General features: G+C 39.4%; 1 protein-coding gene across 4 annotated transcripts in view; it reads right to left on the bottom strand.

The window, feature by feature from the left end:
- Positions 1–2,629: 2,629 nt before the first annotated feature.
- The window catches only part of WASF1 (WASP family member 1), a 58,730-nt gene continuing 35,048 nt past the window's right edge, over positions 2,630–26,311 (bottom strand). The window contains exons 2-9 of one of the 4 annotated variants that reach the window (XM_060190648.1): positions 23,604–23,764; positions 17,327–17,461; positions 12,668–12,821; positions 11,514–11,631; positions 9,553–9,722; positions 7,555–7,734; positions 4,901–5,559; positions 2,630–3,555 (exon numbers count right to left, since the gene is read on the bottom strand). In XM_060190648.1, coding sequence (XP_060046631.1) covers positions 3,398–3,555; positions 4,901–5,559; positions 7,555–7,734; positions 9,553–9,722; positions 11,514–11,631; positions 12,668–12,821; positions 17,327–17,461; positions 23,604–23,736 — 1,707 coding nt within the window. In that variant the 5' untranslated portion in view covers positions 23,737–23,764 and the 3' untranslated portion in view covers positions 2,630–3,397. Of the gene's footprint in view, positions 3,556–4,900; positions 5,560–7,554; positions 7,735–9,552; positions 9,726–11,513; positions 11,632–12,667; positions 12,822–17,326; positions 17,462–23,603; positions 23,765–26,311 lie in introns of all 4 variants that reach the window. The other 3 variants (XM_060190647.1, XM_016191739.2, XM_007531164.3) reach the window with 3 other exon arrangements.

Raw genomic sequence — 26,311 nt, 5'->3', positions numbered from 1 at the left:
CCACTCATGAAGCTTTTTCCCTACAGGTGGGGACCAGGGGCTTGAACCTGGGTCCTTGTGCACTGAAATGCGACAAACTCTTTCTTCTTAGCATATTACAATCAACTACTGAATGATTTATTTCAAAATTCTTGGAAAACTGAGTATCTAAACTCATGCTGATTTTAAAACGGGTAAGATATATATATATATATATATATATATATATATATATATATATATATCTTCTTTAGCCTGTGGGCACTTTATTTCTAGAATGATATAAAAAACAAAAACTCTTTAGGATACATACTTCTTCACTGGGCAACTGAGGTACTTCTATTATTCAGAAACTATTTATTGTATCACTTTTGTGTTAGTACCACTATGACTTGATTATTTGGTTACAACTGAGATTTATTTATGCCTCCAGGGCTACTGCAGGCACTTTTGGACGCTTGCACTACAAATCCACTGCCCCTGGTGGCCATTTGTTCCATTTTATTGGCTAGGACGGAGAGAAATTAAGAGAGGAGGGGGAGACAGAGAGGGAGACAGACACTTGCAGACATAATCTGCCACTTGTGAAGTGTCCTCCCTGCAAGTGGGGAGCTGGGGGCTTGAACCCTTGCGTTTAGTACTATGTGCACTTAACTGGGTGCACCACCGCCTGGCCCTCGCAACTGAGACTTTGACCATGAACACAACTGGGGGACAAACTTTGAATTGTGCTGTATTTTCCTGAGTGAAACACTGTAAGATTAGAAATAAACTTTGATTACATATCTAACCTTATTCTAGGCATAGCTACCTCAAAGTGCAAAGCAAAAATTTTTATGTACAAATCCTATTGCTACAACGTAACTTCGCCATTTTTAGTATACAAAGACTTTAAGTTATGGGGACCGGGCCCAGGTGGTGGTGTGATACAGTGGGTTAAGTGCACATGGCACCAAGAGCAAGGACTGGCATAAGGATCCCAGTTCAAGCTCCCACTCCCCACCTGTGTGTGGGGGGGATTGCTTCATGGGCAGTGAAGCAGGTCTGCAGGTGTCTTTATCTTCCTCTCCCCCTCCTCTTTTCATTTCTCTCTGTCCTATCCAACAACAGCAATGGCAACAAGAACAATTAACAAGGGCAACAAAATGGGAGAAACGGCCTCCAGGCGCAGTGGATTCATAGTGCAGGCACTGAGCCCCAGCAATAACCCTGGAGGCAAAAACAAAAACCAAACCAAACCAAAGACTCTTGTCATTAGCTACCAGCCTGAATCCCTCCTGTGCTGTCTAGTTCCAGCTGATCTTGTGTATCAGCTACCGACCTCACAACAATGTTGTGTGAAATAATAACCGACCTCAAAACTCATTGTGAGGCCATCATTCATCTTCCTTCAACAGGAACTGAGTTAACTGTGTGGTTCTAGGATAGGCTCATCTCAGGTTTCATCGTTAGCTGGCACTTTGTTCTTGGGCAAAATTAGCCTCACTTGAGATTTCCCATATAACAATACAACCCCCACTAGGTCCTCTATCATCCTTCATGGACCTGTATTCTCCCCACCCACCCACCCCAGAGTCTTTTACTTTGGTGTAATATGCCAATTCCATTTCAGGTTCTACTTGTGTTTTCTTTTCTGATCTTGTTTTTCAACTTCTGCCTGAGAGTGAGATCATCCCATATTCATCCTTCTGTTTCTGACTTATTTCACTTAACATGAATTTTTCAAGGTCCATCCAAGATCGGCTGAAAACGGTGAAGTCACCATTTTTTACAGCTGAGTAGTATTCCATTGTGTGTATATACCACTTTTTGTTTGTTTTGTTTTGCTCTAAACTACTGGTTAAAATAAATCACAGAGACACTTAGTATCAAGGAAGTGGGAATAGAGTCCATCACCTATGGTGGGAAGGTCTGAAAATTATACTACCAAAGATTGTAGAGCAAAGATAAAGACTGCAGTCATTTTTACAACAAACTACTGAAACCTAATTTAGTCTTTTATTTAAAAAAAAATTATTCATTTATTAATGTGAAAGATAGGGAGAGAGAGAGAGAGTGGTCTGGGCAGTGGCGCAGTGATAAAGCTTCAGACTCTCAAGCAGGAGGACCTGAGTTTGATCCCCGGTAGCACATGTGCCAGAGTGATGTCTGGTTCTTTCTCCTCCTATCTTTCTCATGAATAAATAAATAAAATCTTAAAAAAAAAAAAAGATAGGAGGAGAGAGAGGAAGAACCAGACATCACTCCGGTACATGTATTGTCGGGGATTGAACTCAGGACCTCATGTTGAGAGTCCAATGCTTAAGTCCACTGCTCCACCTCCTGGACCACCTGATTTAGTCTTTTATTCATATTACATAACATTATGAAATATGTACATATTAACAACTCATTTGTCATTGCAAAATATAACTGCAGGAATAAGTCCAGGTGTGCTAAAATTCAAGAGCAAGTTGAAAGACCATCTAGGAAGAAAAATACTGACTTAGTGGAATCAACAGGAAAGCTGTAGAAACTTACGCAATCACACAATTAAGAAGAAACCACACACCTTAAGTGGTTTATTTTTTTCTTTTACTATCAATTTAGTGCCTACTTCATATTATTTGATAATCAGAAATCATTTTTATTCAAAGAACAACACCCATGAGACTTTAAAATGAACCATTTATTAAATCAGACTGTTATTCCTAACAGTTATGTTACGTTACATGTATGTTTATGTAGAGTATTTCACATGGAAACTTTTTAAATTCTTACAGGCAAGCAAAACCACACTACACAATATATAAGTGGGAAGGGAGTACTGCTAAACATTCAAATAAGGCAAGTATTCAAAACAATAAAACAATAATTAAAAAAAAAGTTTCAAGCATTCCTTTAAGAGAATTCAATCTACAAGCTAAATGTACTTTCCGAGTGTACTCATATAATCAAGGCAGTGTTCCTTCTTTTAAAACATCAAGAAACGGAATAAGGCTCATTAATAGATACAGCTGCCTTCAAGATTTCAAACTCAGTTGCTTTCTTTAAATTAAAATTCACAAAGTGCACAATTAAGATATATATATATATATATATATATATATATATATATATATATATATATATATATAAAAAAAAAACCAAACAGAATTTGCTACTCTCACAACAGCTGTCCATGCTTAATACTTAGTGGTTTATTAGATCAAATTATGCCTTTTCAGGGAAACATAAAAAAAGAGAAGCCACTGTAAAACATTTAGTTTGAAGTGTATGCTAATACTTTTTCTTAGAAATAAAAAAGATTATGAAGGAAAAGGGTTATTCATCAGAAGGAAAAGAAAGTGAAACACTGGAATGACCAAACATTTTCAAAGAACAAGCACCACAAAGGACATCTGCATTCAGTTTTGTAATATTTATCAATGCGTTTCTCTTACTCCAACCAATCTACTTCGTCAAATTCTGAGTCATCTTCTGAATCACTATATTCTACAGCAATGCGACGAGATAGGATGGTGGCAACGTCGTTCTCAATGCGTTCGTGTTTAGCCTCCTGTTCACGCTGCTCTTCGACTTTGCGAAGCTGAATACCTGATATGATAAATAGAAAGCATTTACTGTAAACCGAAATCGTAGATACCGCAACTCATTAGTCTTTCTGGAATAAAGTCAAACAAACACACGTGGGAAAAAGAAAGAAAAGGTAAGAGCTAGTAAAAATAATTTGAAGTGATTGTATTAAAAGAGGCATTCATTCGTTATGTTACCATCTGTGATATTTAGTTGGTGAAATCTAGCAGTTATCCAATAGACGCCTGCAGTTTATTTAGTCACTATACCCACTCTATGAGCCCCTGGGAGACTTAGGCAGGTGATACATTTCTTCTGATACCTAGATAGTCACATAAATTAAGCAAGTTGAATATATTCAGTGAGTTTATTCTCTCAGAAATGTACTACTATTCATCTATACTGTTACTGTCTGGAATAGAGGTGGTACGGCAAAGCTGGCCAAATTAAAAGAAACTACCATTTTTGAAAGAGTTACTATATTAAACATATTAAACATTTCCTTGAACATAGACACTTTTCACCTCTATCCATTAAAAAAACATTTTAAGAATCCCTACAAAGTATAACACAAAATGATTAAATGTGATCTTGAAAATGATATAAAATAAATTTGATTTTGTTTTTCCTTGCCAGAGCACTACTCAGCTCTGGTTTATGGTGGTGCAGGGAAATGAGCCTGAGACTTGGAGCCTCAGGCACAGTCGTCTGCACTGTGCAGTCAATGCTCTACCCCTGAGCTATGCCCCCATGACGTAGTCTGCCCTTTGCATAACCATTATGTTATCTAACCCTGCCCGATATAAAGTAAATCTGAACACAGCTTTCTAAAGACATTTTGTGTGGGGCCAGGTGGTGGCGCACCTGGCTGAGCACATGTTACAATGTGTAAGGCCCAGGGTTTGAGCCCCCCAGTCCCCACCTGCAGGGTGAAAGCTTTGCAAGTGGTGAAGCAGGTGTCTCTCTGCCTCTGTCACTCCCTTCCCTTCTGGTTATGGCTGTGTCTAGCCAATAAATAAGAATAATAAAATAGGAAAACAGAAAAACTAAAAATAAGATCTTGTGTGTAGTGATTAGATCATCCAAAAATTTATAAAGGAAAATACAGTGGTCTTCAAAATTTAAAAACTTTATTTTGCTATTTTATTTATTTTATTATGATACAGAGAGAAATGGGGCGGGGGAGACATCAGTACCCTGTTTCACTGCTTATGAAGCTCCTCCCCTGCACATGGGGACCAAGGACTCCAACCTGGGTCCTCAAGCATGGCAATGTGGGCGCTTCACTGGTCGTGCCGCTGCCCGGCTGCCCATTTAAAAACTTTCTATGGCTACTATATGGTACTCCTGCCCATGAGAAAATTACCTTTTCGTATTGCTTCCAGAAGGACACTCCTGGCGTCACTGATGACAGGTAGGGTGGATGGATGACGCTTTGGCTCAGAAGCAGGTAGAACTTGTGAGGGAGGAGATGGAGGCATTAATGGAACATGGGGGCCTGGGGCAGTAGATGGAGTTGGATGGAGCCCAGAGGGAGGATGAGCAAGAGCGGCAACTGTGACTGGTGATGATGGCCGAATGCCAGGCGGAGGCAGAGGAGGTGGTGGTGGGGGTGGAGGCAGCCCCTGGACTTCACCTTGTGGGAGTGGGTGAACGGGCACAGTGTCACATACTGGGGCGGCTCTAGCTACTGGTGGAGAGGGCTGAACTAGAGGAGGTGCGATTGGAGGAGGAGCTGGGTGAAGAACACCAGGCGCGATCTGCAGAGGAGCTGGAGGCGGCGGCACTGCGGGGGCTTGCAGGGCTGCGGCTGGCGGCGGCGGAGGGGGAGGGACTGGCGGGGGAGGAGTTGAAGTCATTGAAGCTCTTAAGGAAGAAGCTGACAAGGCTGATGGAAGAGGTGGTGGAGGAGGCGGTGGGGTGGGGCTCACAAACACAGGAGTCCTGCCTGTAGCTGGTGACTGAGGGCGGTTTTCTATCAAACCTGTAGCAGAACTGAGATGACACAGAAATCTTAACAGGTTACTAAAGGAGAAAAAAAATTAATAACCACACGAAATATAAACGATGGTCAGCAATCCTATCAAAGGTGCTGCATCAACATTCTTACAGAAATCTTCCACAGTTTCCTGAACACAGTGAGAGCGGAACATAGAGTAGCAAGAAAACTTGAGAGGTGGTGCTTTGGTTTGTAATAGTTTCAATAGTTTTCCCCTTTCGCGTGGCTCTTCTTTCTACTCAAGTATTTTATGCTTAATCTAAGAAATAACCCCCCACACACACACACCTACAGACATCTCATTTTGGAGAGGAGGGTCTCTTCAACACATGCTGTTGGGAAAACTGGATTGAAACGTGCAGAAGACTGAAACTAAACCACTATATTTCACCAGAAACAAAAGTAAACTCCAAATGGGACAAGGACCTGGATGTTAGACCAGAAACTATCGAATACCTAGAGAAAAATATTGGTGGAACTCTTCCATATAAATTTCATAGATGAAGACCCACCTGGAGGCCAGGTGGTGGTGCACCTGATTGAGCGCACATGTTACAGTGTGCAAGGACCCAGGTTCAAGCTCCCAGTCCCCACCTGCAGGGGGAAAGCTTCACAGGTGGTGAAGCAGTGCTACAGGTGTCTCTGTCTCTCACCCTCTCAGACTCCCCCTTCCCTCTCGCTTTCTGACTGTCTCTATCCAATAAATAAAGATAATAAAAATATATTTTAAAAGACCCAATTCCAAGGAACACTAAAGTAAAAATAAATCAATAGGACTACATCAAATTGAAAAGCTTCTGCACAGCAAAAGAAACCACCACCTAAACAAAGAGACCCTTTATAGAATGGGAGAGGATCTTTACATGCCACACATCAGACAAAAGAGAAATAAAACGTTCAGTTTTACACAGTAAATGTAGCAACACCTATGGCCAGTACAACTCAGTATTAAATTGAAACGTTAAAATTCATCACATGCCTTTTCAGCTAAATCAAAGACAATGCATTACTGCGAGCTGCAAAAGGTACTTTATGGCCCTTCCCCTTTCTGAAGACAGCAAATCAGGAGTCAGTGACAGGAGTCAATGAAACTTTAACTGAAAACTGTAAAGCTGATCTCTATTTTGCTATTAAAATTTATAACTTATTAGTAATGGGCAAAATAAAACTTGAAAACAGCTTTACTGGAAGATTATTATGAGCAATTCCCTATTCCTCCTCAAATCTTTGATTCATGATACTAACCTATTAGCATTTAAAACCACATCTTTGATTTCCATCCCTTAGTTCCTTAAGGCATTTCAATAATTCATATATATATATATAGCCTCCAGGGTTATCACTGGGGCTCGGTGCCTGCACTATGAATCCACTGCTTCTGGAGGCTATTTTTTTCTCTTTTGTTGCCCTTGTTGTTTAATGTTGTTGTTGTTATTATTGTTATTGCTGCCATTGCTTTTGGATAGGACAGAGAGAAATGGAGAGAGCAGGGGAAGACAGAGGGGGAGAGAAAGATAGACACCTGCAGACCCGCTTCACTGCTTGTGAAGCGACTCCCCCCTTACAGGTTGGGAGCCGGGGGCTGGAACTGGGATCCTTACGCCAGTCCTTGCGCTTCGTGCCATGTGGGCTTAACCCACTGTACTACCGCCCGTCCCCTAATTTTTATATTTTATGAATACTTTCCATCATGTATTTTATAAGGTAATATTTTTAAATGTTTAATTTTTCATTAGCTTAATTCTTTCAAGTGAATATGCCAGTTCTTACTAGAGGCTGGTATATTATACCCCATCAATCTAATCTAAGTTGCTCCCTCCTCTTATAAATAAAGTTTTATTGAAACACAAACATTCGTTTGCTTATGCATAGTCTGTAACTGGTCTCACACAACAGTGGCGGAGCTGAATAGTTGTGTCAGAAACTATTTGTGCACAATGCCTGTAATATCTGTTATCTGGTCCTTTAAAGAAAAAAGTTACCAACTTCTGAGGTAAAGACATCATCCTTGTCCAACATACCTGATACAGGTGGATATGGGTTTTGCATCTCCTGCTCCATGCATAGGAGGAGGCGGAGGTGGCTCATGTGGTCTGACTAACACCCTTTCCTCTGCTCTAGTCAGAAGTTCACTCATCTGACTAAATGGCAAGGCAGAAAGTGAGTAAGATCCATCCATGTGATCCACGTATGTTTGAGGTCTAAAACAAAATACAATATATTTGTGTTTTTTTCTTGAATTACTGATAGTATAAAGAGTTCTTAAGATACTTAAGGTTTAGCCCTTGAGTGCCAGTATTTTAACAATTCTTAAGAAACATCGTTCAGAAACTGATTATATCAACCCTGCTTTTAAAGTTAAGAATGCTGTTCCAGTGCAATCTTTCCTTGTTAGCTAAGGTCTATTATGATGGCTTTCAGTTACATTTTTAATAATACAATATTTGATTCACAAGGATAAAGAACCTTATATATGTAATCTAACCAACAAGACAATAATTAAATTTTTAACAGATTGTGTTCTAAGCTATCTGACTTTTTTTCTTCTCAAGATGCCAATGATAAAAACCTTGAGAATGTGAAAACTGGTATTGTCTACCACAGTGATATCTTGTTACACTCTAAACCTATGTGTCTTCTATAAAATAGCAGACTTTGGGAGAAAGGTTTCCCTCAAACTAACACCCCCAGAGCTGGGTAACTACACTATTTTTATCTTTTGGGTTCTTTCTTATCATTTTACTGTGAGGTTAACGGTTTACAGTATGGTTGTTAATAAAACCTTTGGGGTGTCTTCAAAGGCAGTAGGGTATTCAGAAAAGATTGGGTTGTCGCAAAAGTCATGATGTATTTCTCTATACAAAAATGCATCATGATTTTTTCCCACAACCAATAGCTGAACAAAGGGACACGTGACTTAAAATGGTATCTAAGCAAAAGTTTAGATCCCTGAACATGTAAAGATTTATAAATATTTACTGACTATGGAACATGCTAGAGACAAAACTGGATTTAAAAGATGTGCACAAAGCAAGTGATAAATTATTGTACTGGGCTGGGGAGATAGCATAATGGTTATGCAAAAGACTTCCATATCTGAGGCCCCAAGATGCCAGGTTCAATCCCCAGCACCACCATAAGCCAGAGCTAAGCAGTGCTCTGGTTAAAAAAGAAAAAAAAAAATTACTGTTAGTAAATACCTTAAGTGTTTAACAGTAGTAGCAATAATGTTTGTCTATACATAATTAAAAAATTCAATTTTCAGGGTTTTTTAAAATATTTAATGTATTGATATACTACTTCTAAATAGTCTAAGAGAGTTCACACTTAAGGCTAAACCATTTATATGTATTACTAAAAGAAAACTTTGATCTCTATACCATTAAAAAATCAGTAACTATTATTATCATTCAATTACACTTAGATTTCTACACAGATACTGCGATGGTGTGGTAGCATGCCACTTAGACGGGGCTCCTGGCTACTGGGAGAAGGGAAAGGGCCTACTCTATCTACACTTGAGTAAATTTCTTTAAAGGTACTGATCCCTCTGAGGTGGGAGATGCAGCATCGAAAGGAAATCAGATGACAGAAAAAGGAACAAACTGTAACTCTTTCGGTTCTTATCTTGTATGTAATAAATCGGTAGTACCTCAAAAATGTCAGACTCCATTTTCTCAATTTATAAAACCTGAGACGACTTTGCCTGAAGTATTGAGAGGGAGCTGAGACTTCTTCTGTAAACTAAAACAACCCTGAAGATCCTCTAATACAACCACCTTTTCTACAGGTGATAAAACTAAAGTCCAGGAATACAAATGTCCTGTCTCAAATTAGACTTCAGTAGGTTTGTAGTGGCCAGAGTTTTGAAATCATCTCTATACTTAGAACAGTCTGTCAATTTAACAGTTCAGAATCTAAGACTTAAGAGATACAGATAGTACAGATAATGCCAGTGGTTTTTTTTAAAAAATTTTTTATCATTAAGCTTTAAAAAAAACAAATGAAAGAAAAGAAACCTTGTTTCAAAATGAGAGGCGGGGCCATTAGCAACTTCGAGGTGTTTCTGCAAGAGATTAGCATCATCTTCAGCCAGCTCTGGACCCTGGGCCAGCTTCTGCCATTCTCTCCGCCTGTCATGAGGTGCTCTTGGCACTTTTTCTGGTTCATGAGGACGATCTAGATTTTTCTGCTATAACAGATGTATTGAAACAAAGCCAAATGCTGAAGTGCTGAGTTTTTAAAAAAGAGGTTATAACAATCAAAATGAAATTCTAACATCAATATAGAAAAGGACAATTTCAAATAATAATCGTAAGAGTAACCGACAAAATTCACTTGAATGTTCAGCATTAGATCTTAGCTAGTCTGAGTATAATACCAGTTTCTTATCATGCATCAGATTAAAAAGAGAAAGGTTTGTCCAAGTAATAAAATTTGAAGTCAGGAAGACTGTTCGGATTAAAGAGAAAAAGCTTTACTATCTCTGCTTTCATAGCTATTATTGGGTTGTCAGAAAAGTCATGACATGTCTCCCTGCCTTTCTTCCTTCCTTCCCTCCCTCCGCCCCTCTCTTCCTTCCTTCCTACTGGATAGAGACAGAGAGAAACTGAGGGGGTGGGAGAGACAGAGAGGGAGAGACACCTGCAGCCCTGCAGGTGGGGATCAGGGGCTTGAATCTGGGTCCCTGTGCACTGTAACGTGTGCCCTCAACCAGGTGTGCCACCACCTGGCCTCATGATGTGTTTTTCTATGCAAAAAAAAAAAAAAATGTGTCATGACTTTTCCAACAACCCAACAGTTTTTGCAATAACTAGTGAAACGTATTCCATTGTGGCACTGTCTAACTAAGCAGAGCCTAAATTTTACATGGCTTTATGCTATCTGGGAAGTGATCAATTAGCAAGCCAGAACATTAAAAAAGAAAAAAATCCAGTCAGTCTATACTAGCTGTGTCACAAAATAAAAAAGAATCTTTGAAAAATAAAACAAAAGATGGTTCAAATTATGTGAGAAAGCATAGAAAAAATCTAGAGTAGATACAATAAATTCAAATGCCCACCATGGCCAAACAGGTAACATACGCGAATGAAAACCTGTCAAGTATGAATGAGGACTAAGTGAACTGGTCCAGGTGTATCCACTTAGAACATTCTAGTTTAAATTTTTTTTAAAACCACTGTTTATGTCATAAAACAAACATAGGCAACACTGTTAACAGGTTTAATTTGGTTTGTCAGTCATCTGAGTTTGGAAACTTCGGCTAGAACACTGAGATACTGTCTAGTACAGAAGATAATAACATGAAGAGATTATGGGGAACAAGGAGAAGCAGAGAGCTACGAAAGCAACAGGAACGAAGACATACTTTGCCTCCACCATAACTCTACCTACATTCATCTTTGCTTCCTTTCTATAGTTCTAGTGATCATTAATATGAAGCAAAGCAGAACCAAGTGAATTTTATTAGGACATAGAAAATGGGAACACAGCAGAGAGATAATGAGAACTCAGTGAGAATGTAATATCCTTTCCAAAAAACACTGAGGATATACTGTCTGGTAATAAAACATTAGCTTAATCTACTTAATAATAGTATCTGCAAAATATTCTAATGTTCCTTCTTATCAGTATGTCCTTCTCTTCTCTGGTCACTTAATTAAAAAAAAAAATTTGTTTTTTTCCTAGACTGAATGTAAGTTTTGTTAGAAATGTTTACCAAACCCGTTCTTTCTTTTGTGCGACCCTTGTCATGCCTCAGCTGTAGCTCCCAATAGAACATATAATAACAACTACTTGTTCTCCGGCCCCTCACTGTACTGGGATTTTTCTGGATAGGTATAAAGACCTTACTAGTTGGCCATATAGAGCCCCTGAACATGAACCACTAGAGTGCAGGCTTAGTGGAATTTCATATACTGCAATAAGACACAGATACATGACAACTAGTGACTTCAATGGTTTTAAGGTTTCCTAATACCTTCTGCTTCCTCTTTTCTTTCCTCTTATCCTCGGTATCCTGCAGCATTTTCTCTTTCCATAGATCGAAGAAATACGAAGGATTTGTGTAAAACTTCAAACCTTCTTTACCATCATCTCTGAGATATAAAACATCAAGTAGAGTACACACTGGTAAGAGGCAGAACCGAATTAAGTGTACCAAAATGTTTTTATCTCAATAAAATAAAGCATGTGCAAATAAGATATTGGCAAAATAAGAAATAAGTTAAAATACTGCCCTCCCTGCCCCCCATGAAGCCTTTTTCATAAACCAGATAGGAAGATAAAGAAAATGGAAAAATTAGATATTTTTCAGAGTTAGTGTTAATAACGTACATATGAACCATTTTCATCTCTAATTTCTGCTAGTGCCAAGTTTTCTAAAATCCTTTTGGAAAATTCCAACCACTATAAAATGTTCTGCCAAAGCGAAAGCCTGAAAGAATAATAATATCATTTAGAAGACAGAATTGTACTGGGCTTCTGCCAGAACTCTAATTTACTTGTTATCTTATCAAGTGTCAAATATAAGACCCAACAGTTAAGACTGGTGGTAATACTGGTTTGTCTACTAACAGTTTCAGACAGTTCATAACAATTTTACTCTTGACATGGGTTACTCACCTTGAATTATTCACTTAATAGACCGACCATGGGAAAGAACTCCAAAAGACAAAAGTAAAAAACAGTCTGGACAATTTCAATTTTATCTTATATGGTAAATTTAAAAAAAAAAAAGGCATTTCAGTTGTTACATAAAAATTAAGTGCATACAGATCAAGAGTAGGCAAGAAGAAACAAAAATACCTATTTTTTCAGCAAGATATTACTTATGAGTTTTTTTTTCTTATTTGTTTCCTATCTGAATAATCATTAAAAAGACAATTCCTTGCTCCTTTATTTAAAAAGCTTGACCTTTCTTTATAATGCCTGGCTTGAGTCTTGTCTTTGTATACCATACTTTCAGAAACTCATGTAAGTTCGTCTAGCAAACATTTTCTGAAGGTAGTGTAGCGGAAACGGAGGGTCAGAGGCCCCGTGAAATAAAGACTGGTATATAAAGACAGATGGCAACCTCTTTGAACTAGAAGCCTGATATGAATAACGAGTCTCCTGACTTTTCAGCCTACTGACCTATATGGGGTGAGGATATTGAGAGGCGGAGGCTGTTCACAAACATCATACGTTTCCTGTAACGGAATAGGCAACGTCTTGCGGTCGAAAAGCTGCTGATCTTGAATTGTAGAACTTCGGAAAGCTTTTCTCATTGTTATATCTTGCAAAGACACTAAAACAAAAATAACACAAAATGTATTTTGTGTCATTTTGCTAAGATAACTTACCATAAGGAAAAAATTTTCATATACTATAACTTTTTTAAAACGAGCATGACTTATGAAGTTGTCGCTTATGAAGCAGAAGCTGCATTTGCTCTATTATTACAGTCCACACTATAATCTGTGTAACTACTCCCAGTCAGATAGGTTTTAAATGTAACCTTTGACTTCTGAGGCTCTGAAGACTCTCAGTTTATACCTGTTGTATGTACACATTGTTCTACCAAGCGGGCCTTTACCTCTGCTCTACTTGTCACCCCTGCCCATCAACCTACATTTCCCCCCTTTGTTTATCTCCCTTTATTATTTTTATTTAGCTCATACCAGTAACACTGAAGGTCTATGTTATTAGTGGCATCCTGGGTAAATAATGTTACCGATCTCTGTATTACATAAGATGCTGTAGCTTGCATATATATCATAAAGTTAAAACAAATTTTACTGTCAAAATAGCTTCAAGACTGAGAAATATATGTTATCATCAAGTTTACTTTAGCTTCTTATCCTGTTACGGACCTCTACTGACTATAAGGCCATAAAGACTCAACCTATCTTGTATTTTAGTTATCTACAGTAACTAACACAGTTCTATTATATATGTGCTAATTTAAAATAACTCCCCATGTACTGCAAGAAAGTAAAAGACTCAGTGTGTGTGTGTAGGGGGTTCAGGTCCTGGAACATGATGGCAGAGGAGGACCTAGTGGGGGTTGTATTGTTATGTGGAGATGTTATGCTGTTGACTATAAACGATTAATCCCCCAATAAAGAAATTTTAAAAAGAAAGAAAAAAAAGAAAAAAAAAACCCTATCATTATCATCTGTCTTAACAGGACACAGTGGCCAACACCTTCCAGTTGTTAGTGACATCTGACATTATTTAAACAGTAATACAGAATAGAGTAAGCCAATATAGCATGTCTGTAAACATACTTGAATTAAAATGAATTTAAGATGATACATAATCATTGCCATTAAAGTCACAGCTTAATGCCACTAAAGGTTTAAAGTAAGTTTAAAAAAGAAACTTTGGACACAAATGATATTCCTGAAAATATAACTATAAAATGTTTTTCACCACTAGTTTTTCACCACTTTAAGAATTTTATGTAATATAGTTAGTGTACATACACATGCCAAGAAAAAAACCCCAGATGATGGGATGACGCATTTGTAAATCATACTTCTGATAAAGGACTTAGATACAGAATACAGAATTCTTATAACTCAGCAATAAAAGTAATTGAGTTAAAAATGCAAAAATGATCTGAGGACATTTTGCTAAGTAAAAGAATTCATAAAGACCACATATTATATGATTCTATTTATATAAAATGTCAAGAATAAAATCTACAGAAATAAAAAGCAGATTAATAACTTAACTGCTAGAGGCAGGAGGGTGAGAGGAGGAGGAAATGGAGTGGGTGCTACTGGGTGGAAGATCTCTCTGTGGGGTAATGAAAGGAGTCTACACTTACTGGTGGTGGCTGTGTAACAGTGAACACCGACAGCCACTCAACTGTGCCCTTGACATGGTCTAATTACAGGGTATATGAGATTTATCTCAATGAAGAGATTTCCCCTTAAAGTATGGCTTTGGGTTTTATTCCAGACCTATGAAAATATGTGGGGAAAAGCCCCTGTCTGGGAAGTCCAGGCCATTATCTCCATGAGAGTCTGAGAGGGCCGATCCTGAGCCCCCTCCAGGCCATTATCTCCATGAGAGTCTGAGGGCCGATCCTGAGCCCCCTCCAGGCCATTATCTCCATGAGAGTCTGAGAGGGCCGATCCTGAGCCCCCTCCTCACAGGAGGGGCAGTAGGCAGGTCCCCACTTGACCCCATGCCCTTAAGATGGATGGAGTTTTCCAGACCGGGAACTTTGCTGCACGTGCTTCCTTGTTCCTTTTGACCAAAGGCAGTAAGTTACCATATATGGCCGACTGAAACCCACTGCAAATATCCTGGTTTTGCTTCACTGCCTGCTTCCCTCCTGCCCTGAGGAGCTCGTGACTCACCTTTAGAGAGAAGCCTGCCTAGGCATGGTGAGCTCAGGACCAGACCTTATACGGTACCTTCCCAGCAACCATCAAACACCTGACAGGCGAAGATTTAACCCTGTATTATGTGTGTGACTTACTGATTACCTTAACCTTTTCCTAACCCTTGAGTACCATCTACCTGCTTGTGGCCCCAAATAAACGAGATGTCTCTCTGAAGCTTCTCCTGGAGTGGTCGTGTTTACTCTGCACACCTGCCCTGTCAGCAGTGTCCCCAGGACCCCCGGGGTGGCCTGTATCCCCCCCTCCTCCATGGTCACCAGCCAATGTGTAGAGCAGAACCGGCCCCCACAAAAATATATGTGTGTATCTTTTTTTTTTTTTAAATTGCTACCAGGATTGGTGCCTATAATATGAATCCATTGCTTCTGACAGAAATTTTTTCCCTTTTTTTTTTTTCTCTTTTCCTTTCTATTTTACTGGATAGGACAGAGAAAAACTGAGATAGAGAGGGAGAGAGAAAGATAGACACCTGCAGATCGGCTTCATTGCTCATGAAGTGTTCCCCCTGCAGGTGGGGAGCTGGGGCTTGAACCTGGGTCCTTGTGCATGGTAACACATGTGCATAACAGGGTGTGCCACCACCTGCCCCTGTATGAGTTTATATTAACATAATCTGTATTTATCTTTTTAAATTTTATTATCTTTATTCATAGCACAGAGGCTGTCAGAAATCAAGAGGGAAGGAGGGAGAGGGGGAGAGGGAGAGGGAGAGAGAGAGAGAGAGAGAGATGCTTCATCATTTGTGAAGCTTCGCCCCTGCAGGTGGGGACTGGAGGCTCAAACCTGGGTCCCTGTGCATTGTGATATGTGCGCTTAACCAAGTGTGCCACTACCCAGCCCCAGGTTTACTTATTTATTTATTTGATAAGACAGAAATTGAGAGAGGGGAGGGAGGTGAGGGAGATGACAGAGAGAGAGTTGCAGCACTGCTTCAACCGCTCATGAAGTTTTCCCATTGAGGGTGGCCACTGGGGTCTTGAACTGGCGTCCTTGTGCACTGTATTGCACGTGCTCACCGCCCGGTCCCTGAGCTTGTATGTTTTGTGAGGAGTATAAACTCAGCATGATTAAGCGGCCACATCTTATATTTTGGCATTCAATCAGGTCATGATGAAAGAAGCTGAGTTAATTACCAACACACCTGTCATTACACCCTAATTTTATTTTTTTCTGTCTTTATTGTACAAGTCTAAATTTGCACTATAACTTGCATTGAGCAGCCAAGAAAATAACTCAGCTGGTAGAGCATGGAAGGTTCATACTTGAGGTTCCAGGTCTGACCCTTCGCAGCACATTTACTGGGGTTCTGGCTTCTCTCTTCTGCTCATGTGAGTTTCTCTCATATAAAGTACATCTTTAAAAAAAAGGAAGAGCTTCCAAGGCTGGGTGGTGGTGCACCAGGTTGGGCATACACGTTACCACATGCAAGAGCTTGGGTCTGAGCCCCTGGGCCCCACCTGCAGAGGGAAAGGCTTCCCAAGAGGTGAAGCAGGGCTGCAGGTGTCTCTCTGTCTCTCTCCCTCTCTGTCTCCCTTCGCTCTAAATTTTTCTCTGTCCTCTCAAATTAATACAAATAAATTAATAATAAATAACTCCTGTTTATATCACATATATATTCAAAATGTCCGGAGGTGTTAGATAGGTTCACATTGAATAATCCTCTAGGGTAGATAAATGAAAATTATGTTCACAGTAGTTCCATTTAAAAACAAAATACAAAGGAGTCTGAGAAACATTAACATTCAATGCCTTCTATTAAGACACAGAATTTTTTATCATAGGTATTCATAGTATTATTTCACCCAGTTTTTAAACTATTATTCTGGTTTAATACTCACTACATAACAACTTTACCCTGCACAATAGCACACTGTATTTGGGGAGGAAATGTTTATTTAAAGTGGGAAGTAACACTGAAATAACCAGAATCTGGTTATTTCATATAAACATATAGCTGTTTAGCAATATGCACACATGAAAACATATTAATAGGAATTCCATTCTTAGAAAATCAAACCTAACAACTTCATGTTGAATTTCAAGTAATTTTCATTTCTAAAGCATCGACAAATAAACAACAATGGAGAAATATAGTATAGAGGAGAAAGACGATGGAGAGGAAGTCTAGCTAAAATTATGTCAAAATTGTTAAAAACTGTGTAGTATACACAAATGATTTAAAACATAAAAAGTATGAAAGAAAAGTCAAGAAGTAAGTAATGCTAATAGTATTTTTTTTTATTTAATTCACTGTTTACTACGAGTTCACCAACTAGTTCATTGGTAAACAAAATTTATTTTAAAAAATCTGTGTTCAATACTATTTGTCAATATACTATACTGCTCATGTCATCTATTCTAAAATATATGTGAGAGGAAACACCACTAGACTTACATTCCTCTTCTTTAGGATCAAGCTGTGTTACACTGACAGATAAGCGGTCCACACGTTCTTGCAGCGAGTTAACTCTGAAGGAAAAACTGTGTGCTTCATTGAATAGTTCTCCAAATATATCTTCCGCATATTTACCTAAGTAAAAGTGAAAATATACCAGCACAGTAACCAGCGATAAATGACACTTTAACATCTATCTTGATGGACTTGGCATTTATTTGGGACTAGCTTAAACTGTAAGCCATCACCTCTAGTAAGTCGGTTGTGACAGAGAAAACACCATCAACCTTAGGACACTAAAGGACAAACTTTAATCGCTGGCCCTACAATTTCCTGTCATGTGACTTGCCTCTAAAACGCAAATACCCGCTTTAATTTCGTTTTGAAATTTTATTTATTTTTCATTTTTTTTTATTGGATAGAAGCAGAGAGAAATTGAGAGGGGAGGGGAAGATACCGAGGGAAAGAGACAAAAGAGACATCTGCAGCCCTGCTCTACCACTCGTGAAGCTCTCTCCTGCAGGTTGGGACCAGGGGCTTGAACCCAGGTCCTTGTGCACTGTAACCTATGTAATTAATTAAGTGTGCCATCATCTAGCCCCTACTTGCTTTAATTTCTATCAGCTGACAACTAGTTAAGATTATGATGTAAAAAGTACACACACATAATACATCTTTTATTCCCAAATCAGTATTCATAAACTAAATTATAACTGAATGATGGGTCAAGTAGGAGAATTTATGTCTCCTCAGAAGCCCAGCTGATGACCTGTCTTAGATATACCCAAAAAACAGATTCTGAAAATGTATAAAAGGTATTCTATGTTCTCTCTGGTTCCAATTTTTTAAAATAAAAAATGAAAAAATATTTTTCCAGCCATGTAATTTCCTTTATAGAAAATAAGCCCAAACAGTTCATTGTAAAAGAAAAGAACAGACATTTCTACCTAGTAAATAAGCCAGAGCCTTAGACAACATATAATGAAAAATATTCAAGCCTGTTTAGAATATATAATGACTACTTACAACACAAAAATGACTCAACTGTTATCTGTACATCTGAACAACAAAAAAAGTTCAGTCTTCCTAACTCAAGATTTCCTAAGTACTTGCTAAAAGAATCCATCAACCTCACCAGTTCATATTTAAATAATGCTGTATTTTTCAGAGCATCTGAATGTTTTATCAGTTAAATCACCCATGCTGGGCAGATATAGGACCTATCTAAGACACTAAGCAGTAAAACATAGTAAGTCTCCTGTCCTAGAAGAGTTTATAATCTTTCTGGAAAAATCAGAGCTGTAATCTCTATAATAAATGAAGCAGAATAAGAACACCCACACACACACACATCCACACAGATACACACACACTTCCCCCCCACACACCCACACCCATACACACACCCACACACCAACACACACCCACCCATACACACACACACCCACCCATACACACACACCCACCCATACACACACACCCACACACATCCACACCCACCCATACACACACCCACACCCATACACACTCCCCCCCCACACACCCACACACTCCTTTACTCACATTCAACTGAACCAAACTGACTGAACATGTCTTATGTGCCAGACCCTACAGTGAACCCTGGAGACTAAAAATGACTCGAAGCAGGTGTCTATCATTGTTGAGTTTTGAACAGAACTAAAAAAAAAAAAAAAACCAAAAAACCAAAACCAGACATTTAAACAAATATAAATAGCAACTTAACAAATACATCTAATCTTTGCTCCATACAGTTTGAGACCTTGGTATTAATTACCTGAATTGCAAAACAGGAATAAATACATTAGTTTGAGAAAGAAGTTGGACTGGTAAAATGGCTCACTTGGAAGTATGCCGCTTTCCCGTAAGTGCGACCCAGGTTTGAGCCCAGCTCCCACTGCTTTGGTGCTGGTGGGGGGGGGGGTCTCTCTCTTCCTGCATCCAACTTTTCTTTAAATACTAGGGAAGGAGGGAGAGGGATGAGGTGAAGGGCCTGGCGTACAACGAGAGGGCTCTGAGGTGGGGAAGTGAGTGTTTCCCAGACAGCTATGCAGGGGAGATGAGAGGTTGTGCCTCTCAAAGATTATACAGGAAACCATTAATCCCCCAATAAAAATATTTTTTAATAAAAGGAAAAGAAGTTATAGCAAAGGGAGACACAGTGAATAGGATGGCTACAGTTCCTGATACAAGGTAGAAACTGAACAATGGAATAGTCAGACGGCAGTAAGAGCTACTGAGCACAGGGAAAAGCACCTGACTTGAGTGTAGAATGATATTCCACAGACATAGATAGCGGAAGCATTCGACAAATATCAGGGATATAAATGCTAGCGTTATTAAGCTGGAACAGAGAATTTCATCCACTCCCCAAAAGACCCTAAGTTTACATACAGGGGTCCTTATACTTTATAATAATACCATTTGTGCGTAGATTTTAAATCGCACTTATATTTTTTTCTGGAGAGGGTCCATGGTTATTTCTTATATATATTTTTAAGAGTCTGTGTTCTCCCACAAGTTTAAGAGCCAAGTACTTCAAAGGATAAGATAAATACACCATCTGTTCTCATTTCACACCCCACACTTTCCAAATTTATCACTCCCCTTCTCCTAGATAGGCAAAAGCAACAAAATCTGCTATGTAAAAACTGATTGATCATGTGTGTATTTGGATTTCAACTAGTCATACATAGTTTATATAATTTTCAAAAAACTACAACAACAACACACACACACACAATAAATAAATTAAATAAATAAATAAATAAAAACCAGCAGGGAAATGAGCTTGAAGTTCAGATGAACTAACAAGGAAGGAGAAAAGCAGCCTGAAATTCAGGTGGTCAGAACAGAGAAAGAGACAACGGAGGTAAAAATTCACTCTTCCTTGGTTCCACACCACCCAGCTGGTGTGGGCATTCCCTCCCCTGGGATCTCATCACTGCTCCATCTAGCTACTTTGGCCCCAGCTGTTTCTGCTGTGACCACACATTCTGGGACCACCTGCACCACAGTTTCCTGCTGTGAGCCAAGCTGCATCTGTAGTGGCTATCCAGATCCCTCTGACTGGGACTGCCTGCCCAATGCCACCCATCTGCCCAGTACTACCTACCTGCCCGTTCCCAGCTAGATGCCCACTAACTCTGTATCTGTCATCTGGTGGTGGTTAGGACCCTACCACCTTCTTTCTACTTCAGTGATTACTACAGAGAGTTTCTAGAGAGACTGCTGGCCCTTGTCTTCAAGGAGAGTCAAACCTAAGTGAAGACAAAAGTTAAGTGCCTTCGATGCTGGAAAATTCATAGAAAAATCTGTAACGCAGATCAGGAATGCTAAGTACAGTGACAGAATTAAGAAATGCAGCAGGAAATACCTGCAAGACAGACAGCAGTGACTGAAGAGAAGGCACAAGTTACCCCTCTCCATCGCCCTCCCAGAGCCGAGCAAATAAACACCCTTAGCCAATTTATCAGTTCCAAATTTTATGTTCAGAATATACCTCGTATAAGATTTCCTTATTAGATGAAAAAAAATCAGTTTAAGAAACATTTTAAATCAAATTAGTTTATATCAGTTCTTTGCTCAAAACATGCATTTTTACATGCTGATGTATTTATGCAATACAGTAATATATATACATGAAATTGTTTTATTATATTCAGTGAGTGCTAGAATACAAAAAACGTCAATATCACCAAACAATATAGTGAATCTGAACCACTTGTTAAAACAATACCTACTACTCTTCTTTTGACTTATCTCAACAGTAATTCTATACTGATTTTCCTAAGAGACAGGATACTTACATTAATTTTAAAACTGTTTTTTCTTATTATTTATTTCAAACACAATGTAAAAATTCAATGCTTTCATCAAAAGCATTCAAAGTAAGTGTGAACAAATTAGATTGATGACCTCTCTTTTTTTCTTGTGCTAAATGCAGCAGGTATTCCAAGGACTCCTTTCCTTCAGCAGTCTTCAGTTACAATGTTAATGAGAATTATACTACAAAGTCTGATGGGAAAAAAGCAATACATGTTGGTATTTGAGGGCCTGCTTTCATTTTAGACATTTCCTTATTCACTTAAAGCCCACTGGCTACTTTAAGAGAGGACTTACTCGAATCAGTCACGCATATGGTATCTTTACTTAACACAAATGTGTCTCTATGTTCAAAGGAAAAGACATGATCATGCCTTGATGGGCCTAGACCTCAAATAAATCCCTCTCTCCATTGTTACCTGTCATTCCAATAGACCCCTTTGTGGGCCCCCATAGGACCTTGCCCTCAACTTGGATCAACCAAGGTAGAGAATGTTCCATCCTCTGAAGGGAGGCTGGGCAACATACTCTATGCTACACCTGAGGAAGATGGGTCGGTCCTGAAATTGGGGCAGCGTGGAATGTTCCTACTCATGACCACAGAATGTGAGCTCAGATCTACAGGGATGCAGAGGTCACATAGGCTCCTAAGCTGAATATGGGCCCCAGATCAGATCAAATCAATTGGCTTTACAGTCAACAATATTTATACACCTTTCCCATATTTCGGAGCTACTCTCTTCCCTGATCCAGCTTTCTGGTCCTTCTGCCAGCCATGACAACACCTCCCCAGACAATAATTAGGATCCACCTGCATATCTGATTTCAAGCTCTGGCAAAAACAAACAAACAAACAAACAAACAAACAAACAAAAAACTAGTATAGCCACAGGCCCTTTGGAATATAACTAAAATATGCCTACTAACTATCTACAAAATGGAGGACCCCCAACTCTTCATCGGCACTATTCCAGCCTTTAGGTTCATGATTGGTCAACAATTTGTTTGGCTTTGTATGTTAACTCTCTTTTCAACCACCAGGTTCCAGATACAGCATGATGCTGACTAGACTTCCCTGGACAGACAACCCCACCAATGTGTCCTGGAGCTTTGCTTCCCCAGAGCCCGTCCCCACTAGGGAAAGAGAAAGACAGGCTAGGAGTATGGATAGACCAGTCAACACCCAGGTTCAGAGGGGAAGCAATTACAGAAGCCAGACCTTCTACCTTCTGCATCCCACAATGACCTTGGGTCCATCCCCTCAGAGGGATAAAGAATAGGAAAGCTATAAGGGGAGGGGGTGGGATACAGAGCTCTGGTGGTGGGAATTGTGTAAAGTTGTACCCCTCTTATCCTATGGTTTTGTCAATGTTTCCTTTTACAAATAAAAAGAAATGATCATGCCTATAAAAATTATCCATGTGAGCAGGTACAGATGAGAATATAAATTAAGTGCTACTGACAAAATATAGCTCGGCCAGTATCTTGACCTATCTTAAAAACAAAATGTAAATGTTTATTAAAGTTAAATTCAAAAGGCAAACTGAACTTAACTTTTTCAAGATTAAAGCTAAAATGTTAAGAAATCATTTATTTAATTCCTCAAACTAGTAACTGTGTTAAGTAATCTTGTAATAATGGGAACACACCATCTCTTCCTTTCCAACCTGATGCTTCAATTTTTTTTAATCTTTTTATTTTTAGTTCATTAATTTATTCTGGAAAGAGACAGAGAGTAGTTGAGAGGGAATGGAGAAATAGAGAGGGAGATAGAGAAAGACAACCACAGCACTGCTTCACCCCTGCAGGTGAGTACTGTGGTCTTGAACCCAGATCCTTGCACACTGTAATGTGTGTGCTTAACCAGGTGTGCCACTCCCCAGCTCCCAAATGGTCTTTATTATCTAGTCAACCTGCCAGCCTCAGTTTGTCAGAGGCCAAGTTTGGGCGCTATTGTACTGTACGTGTCATTCTACATGTCAGGCACTTGCAGGGATCCTAATGTCCTTTGGACAACTCAATCCAATTCTGTGACTGGTGACCACCCCACCTCTCACTTTTAAGTGAACTAATAAATAAGAAACTAATAAAATTTATGTAAAGACAGATTCTACTTTGCCAAAACAAAAATAGGTAAAGCCTTAAAAAGAGAAAATGTCAGTAACAAGCAAAAGTACAATTCTGGCCATCCTTTCATTGATCAGGTCATGTATCTTCTACTCTTTTCCCGAAATACTGCTCTTACTGCGTTTTTCCAGCAGAAACACGCAGGGGAAGAAGGAACAAAGTAGACACTCATTACTTTTACTTCAAATAACACTTTAACAGGGCAAATTTGTAAATATCCCATCCGATATCTCCCTCCCAATTAATCACCTTAATACTTGAAAAATCTTAAACTGTGTTGTGCAAACAACAGGTGTAAAATACTTACTTAGGCTACTTAGTTGTCTAATTATATTTGCCAAGGAAATATTGGTTACACATTCCAGCTCATTCTTAATGCCCCTGGGCAGTGCTGTGTGGCACAAGTGCCTCGGATCGATGTTTCTCTTCACCAATGGCATCTTGAGATCAACCTGTGTACCAGTTCACCTGTAGAGAATCAAACAATGCAATCAACATTATCAGTGAAAAGAACAGGCAAATTACTCTTAAGAAAATACCTGCTAGTAGATGAAATGACAAAATGAATTAAACTTGACTTTTATTTAAGTCTTAGAATGTGAACATTACATTAAATATATATATGGACTTATTTTATTTTCATTTTTACCAGTGCACTGCTCAGCTCTGGCTTATGGTGGTGCAGGGGATTGAACCTGGGCCTTTGGAGCATCAAGCATGTCTGTTTGCATTACCATTATGCTATCCCCCCCCGTTATTTTTTTTGATTGTCAGCTGAGCTCACAATCATCATCATTATGGTGATTACTGTTGTCTCTAAAGCCAGCATCTTCACTTACCGTAACAGGGATTCTATCCAGAGAGTCAGGGAGAAAGATCCTCTCTAAAGAGAAGCTCTGAAGATTAAGGAAGCTTGAACAGTAGTATCAAATTTAATTTCCACGAAATGCGTAAGGTTTTGAATGAATAGCTAAGAGATTAAATAGTCCAAGTCGTCCTGGATTATACTCATCAAAACCCACCAGAACATGACTTAATGCAATAATTAAAAAAAAATGTTTTTTGAATTAGAAGCAGCCTTTACTTTCCAAACTTCTCACAGTCACAAATTTCAACTAGCCTTTTAGCTAAGTAACACCAACAACTTAGTTCAGATCTCGGTTTTCAAAGTACCTAAGCACTGTTACTATGAGATCGATGCACATTGCAAGTGGCATCACACTTTTGTTTGTTGGTTTATTTGTTTGCATTCATAGAAGCTGAGACTTTTCTTTCTTTCCAGATCACTGCTCAGCTCTGACAGGTGGTGGTCCTGGGGACTGAACCAGGGACTTTGGAGTTTCAGGCACAAAGGTCTTTTGCATAACCATTATTGTATCTTCCCAGGCCTACTTATTTTTTTTTTAATGTCCAAGTAACTTTATTACTACCTTTATTTCTTTCATTGTCTATCACCAGGGTTGTCCCTAGAGCTCAGTGCCTGCAGGACTTTTCTTTTGATAGAGATAGGAGGCAAAAAGCGGGAGAGACAGAGAGAGGAGAAACACCTGCAGCACTGCTCCACTGCCGACGAAGCTTCCTCCCTACAAGTGGCGACCAGGAGTTTGAACTGGGGCCATCAGGCATGATGACGTGTGCTCTACTAAGGACATCATCAACTGTCTCCAGGGCCCCCATATTTTCCTCCAGGGGGGAAAATAATGGTTTCCCAATCATATTCACTTCTTTTCAAATTCCACTGGTCACTCCTTGTAAGTTATACTTGAAGACAACAAGGAATGCAGCTGAGTTACTTTGTTCCTCAGTGACAGCCACAAATACATACACCTAGATCTCCTTCCTCCTCCTCCTTCTGTTTCTATTTTACTGGATATAACAGAGAGCAACTGAGAGGGATGGGGCAGATAGCAAGGGAGAAAGACAGCATTTGTTAAGTCTCTTCCCCTGCAGGTGGGGAGCAGGGGCTTGGAACTGGGTCCCTGTGGATGCTAATGTGTGCACTTCACTGGGTGTGTCACCGCTCGGCCCTTGGCCCTCTGATTCTTTTTCTTTTTGTAACTTTTGGCTCTATCAGAGCTGTGATAAGATCCTACTATGTTTATAAATTTGTCTAGTTCTGCATTTGGCTTACATATTTTCTTTATTTTTCCCTTTTGTTGCCCTTGTTATTGTCGTTGTTCTTGTTGTTGTTGATGTCGTCGTTGTTGGTAGGACAGAGAGAAATGGAGAGAGGAGGGGAAGACAGAGGGGGAGAGAAAGACAGACACCTGCAGACCCGCTTCAACGCCTGTGAAGCGACTCCCCTGTAGGCAGGGAGCCGGGGGCTCAAACCGGGATCCTTGCGCTCTACACCATGTGCACTTAACCTGCTGCGCTACTGCCTGACCCCCCAAAAATTCTTTTAATGGAAGAAGCCAGATTAGTGTCGCACCATTTTGTGTGGGGCTAGACACTGACCCAAGATAAAATGCATAAACATTTCCTGAACATAGATACTTTGGGAGTTCCGTAAGAGTCTTTGAATCAGATGCCCAAAATTAAACTCCTTCTATTGCCTCTTCAGTTACAGGCATTATCTTCAGTTCTGCCCCATCAACATAGTTCCTACTTATATTCAGGGTGCTATCTCCTTAACATCGCTCACTCTTTTTATTTATTCCCACCAGTGTTTTCACTAGACCTTGGTGTCTATACAACTTCACCGCTCTCGGAGGCCTCCCCCACCTTTCTTTCCTCTAGATGGAGGGTAAGAGCTAGAGAAGGAAAGTGACAGTGAGAGAAAGAGAGACACCGTAGCACCGAGATCCCAACATGGCAGCCTGGGACCAGAACCTGGGTCCTTGTACATGATAACGTGTGTGTGAGCTACCTGCCTGGTCAGGGACTGGTCCCATCATCTCTCACATTCTAACCTTCCTTTTCTATTCTACTGCTTTTATTTAAGCCCTGGACCTCTTTTTAAAAAAAAATGTATTTTATTTATTACATGAAAGAAAAAGATGGACAGGGCCAGGC

The sequence above is a fragment of the Erinaceus europaeus genome, chromosome 4 (genome assembly GCF_950295315.1).
Source record: "Erinaceus europaeus chromosome 4, mEriEur2.1, whole genome shotgun sequence".
Classification (NCBI taxonomy): domain Eukaryota; kingdom Metazoa; phylum Chordata; class Mammalia; order Eulipotyphla; family Erinaceidae; genus Erinaceus; species Erinaceus europaeus.
The sequence above is the reverse complement of the archived record's forward strand: the minus strand, read 5'-3'. Positions and strand labels throughout refer to the sequence as shown.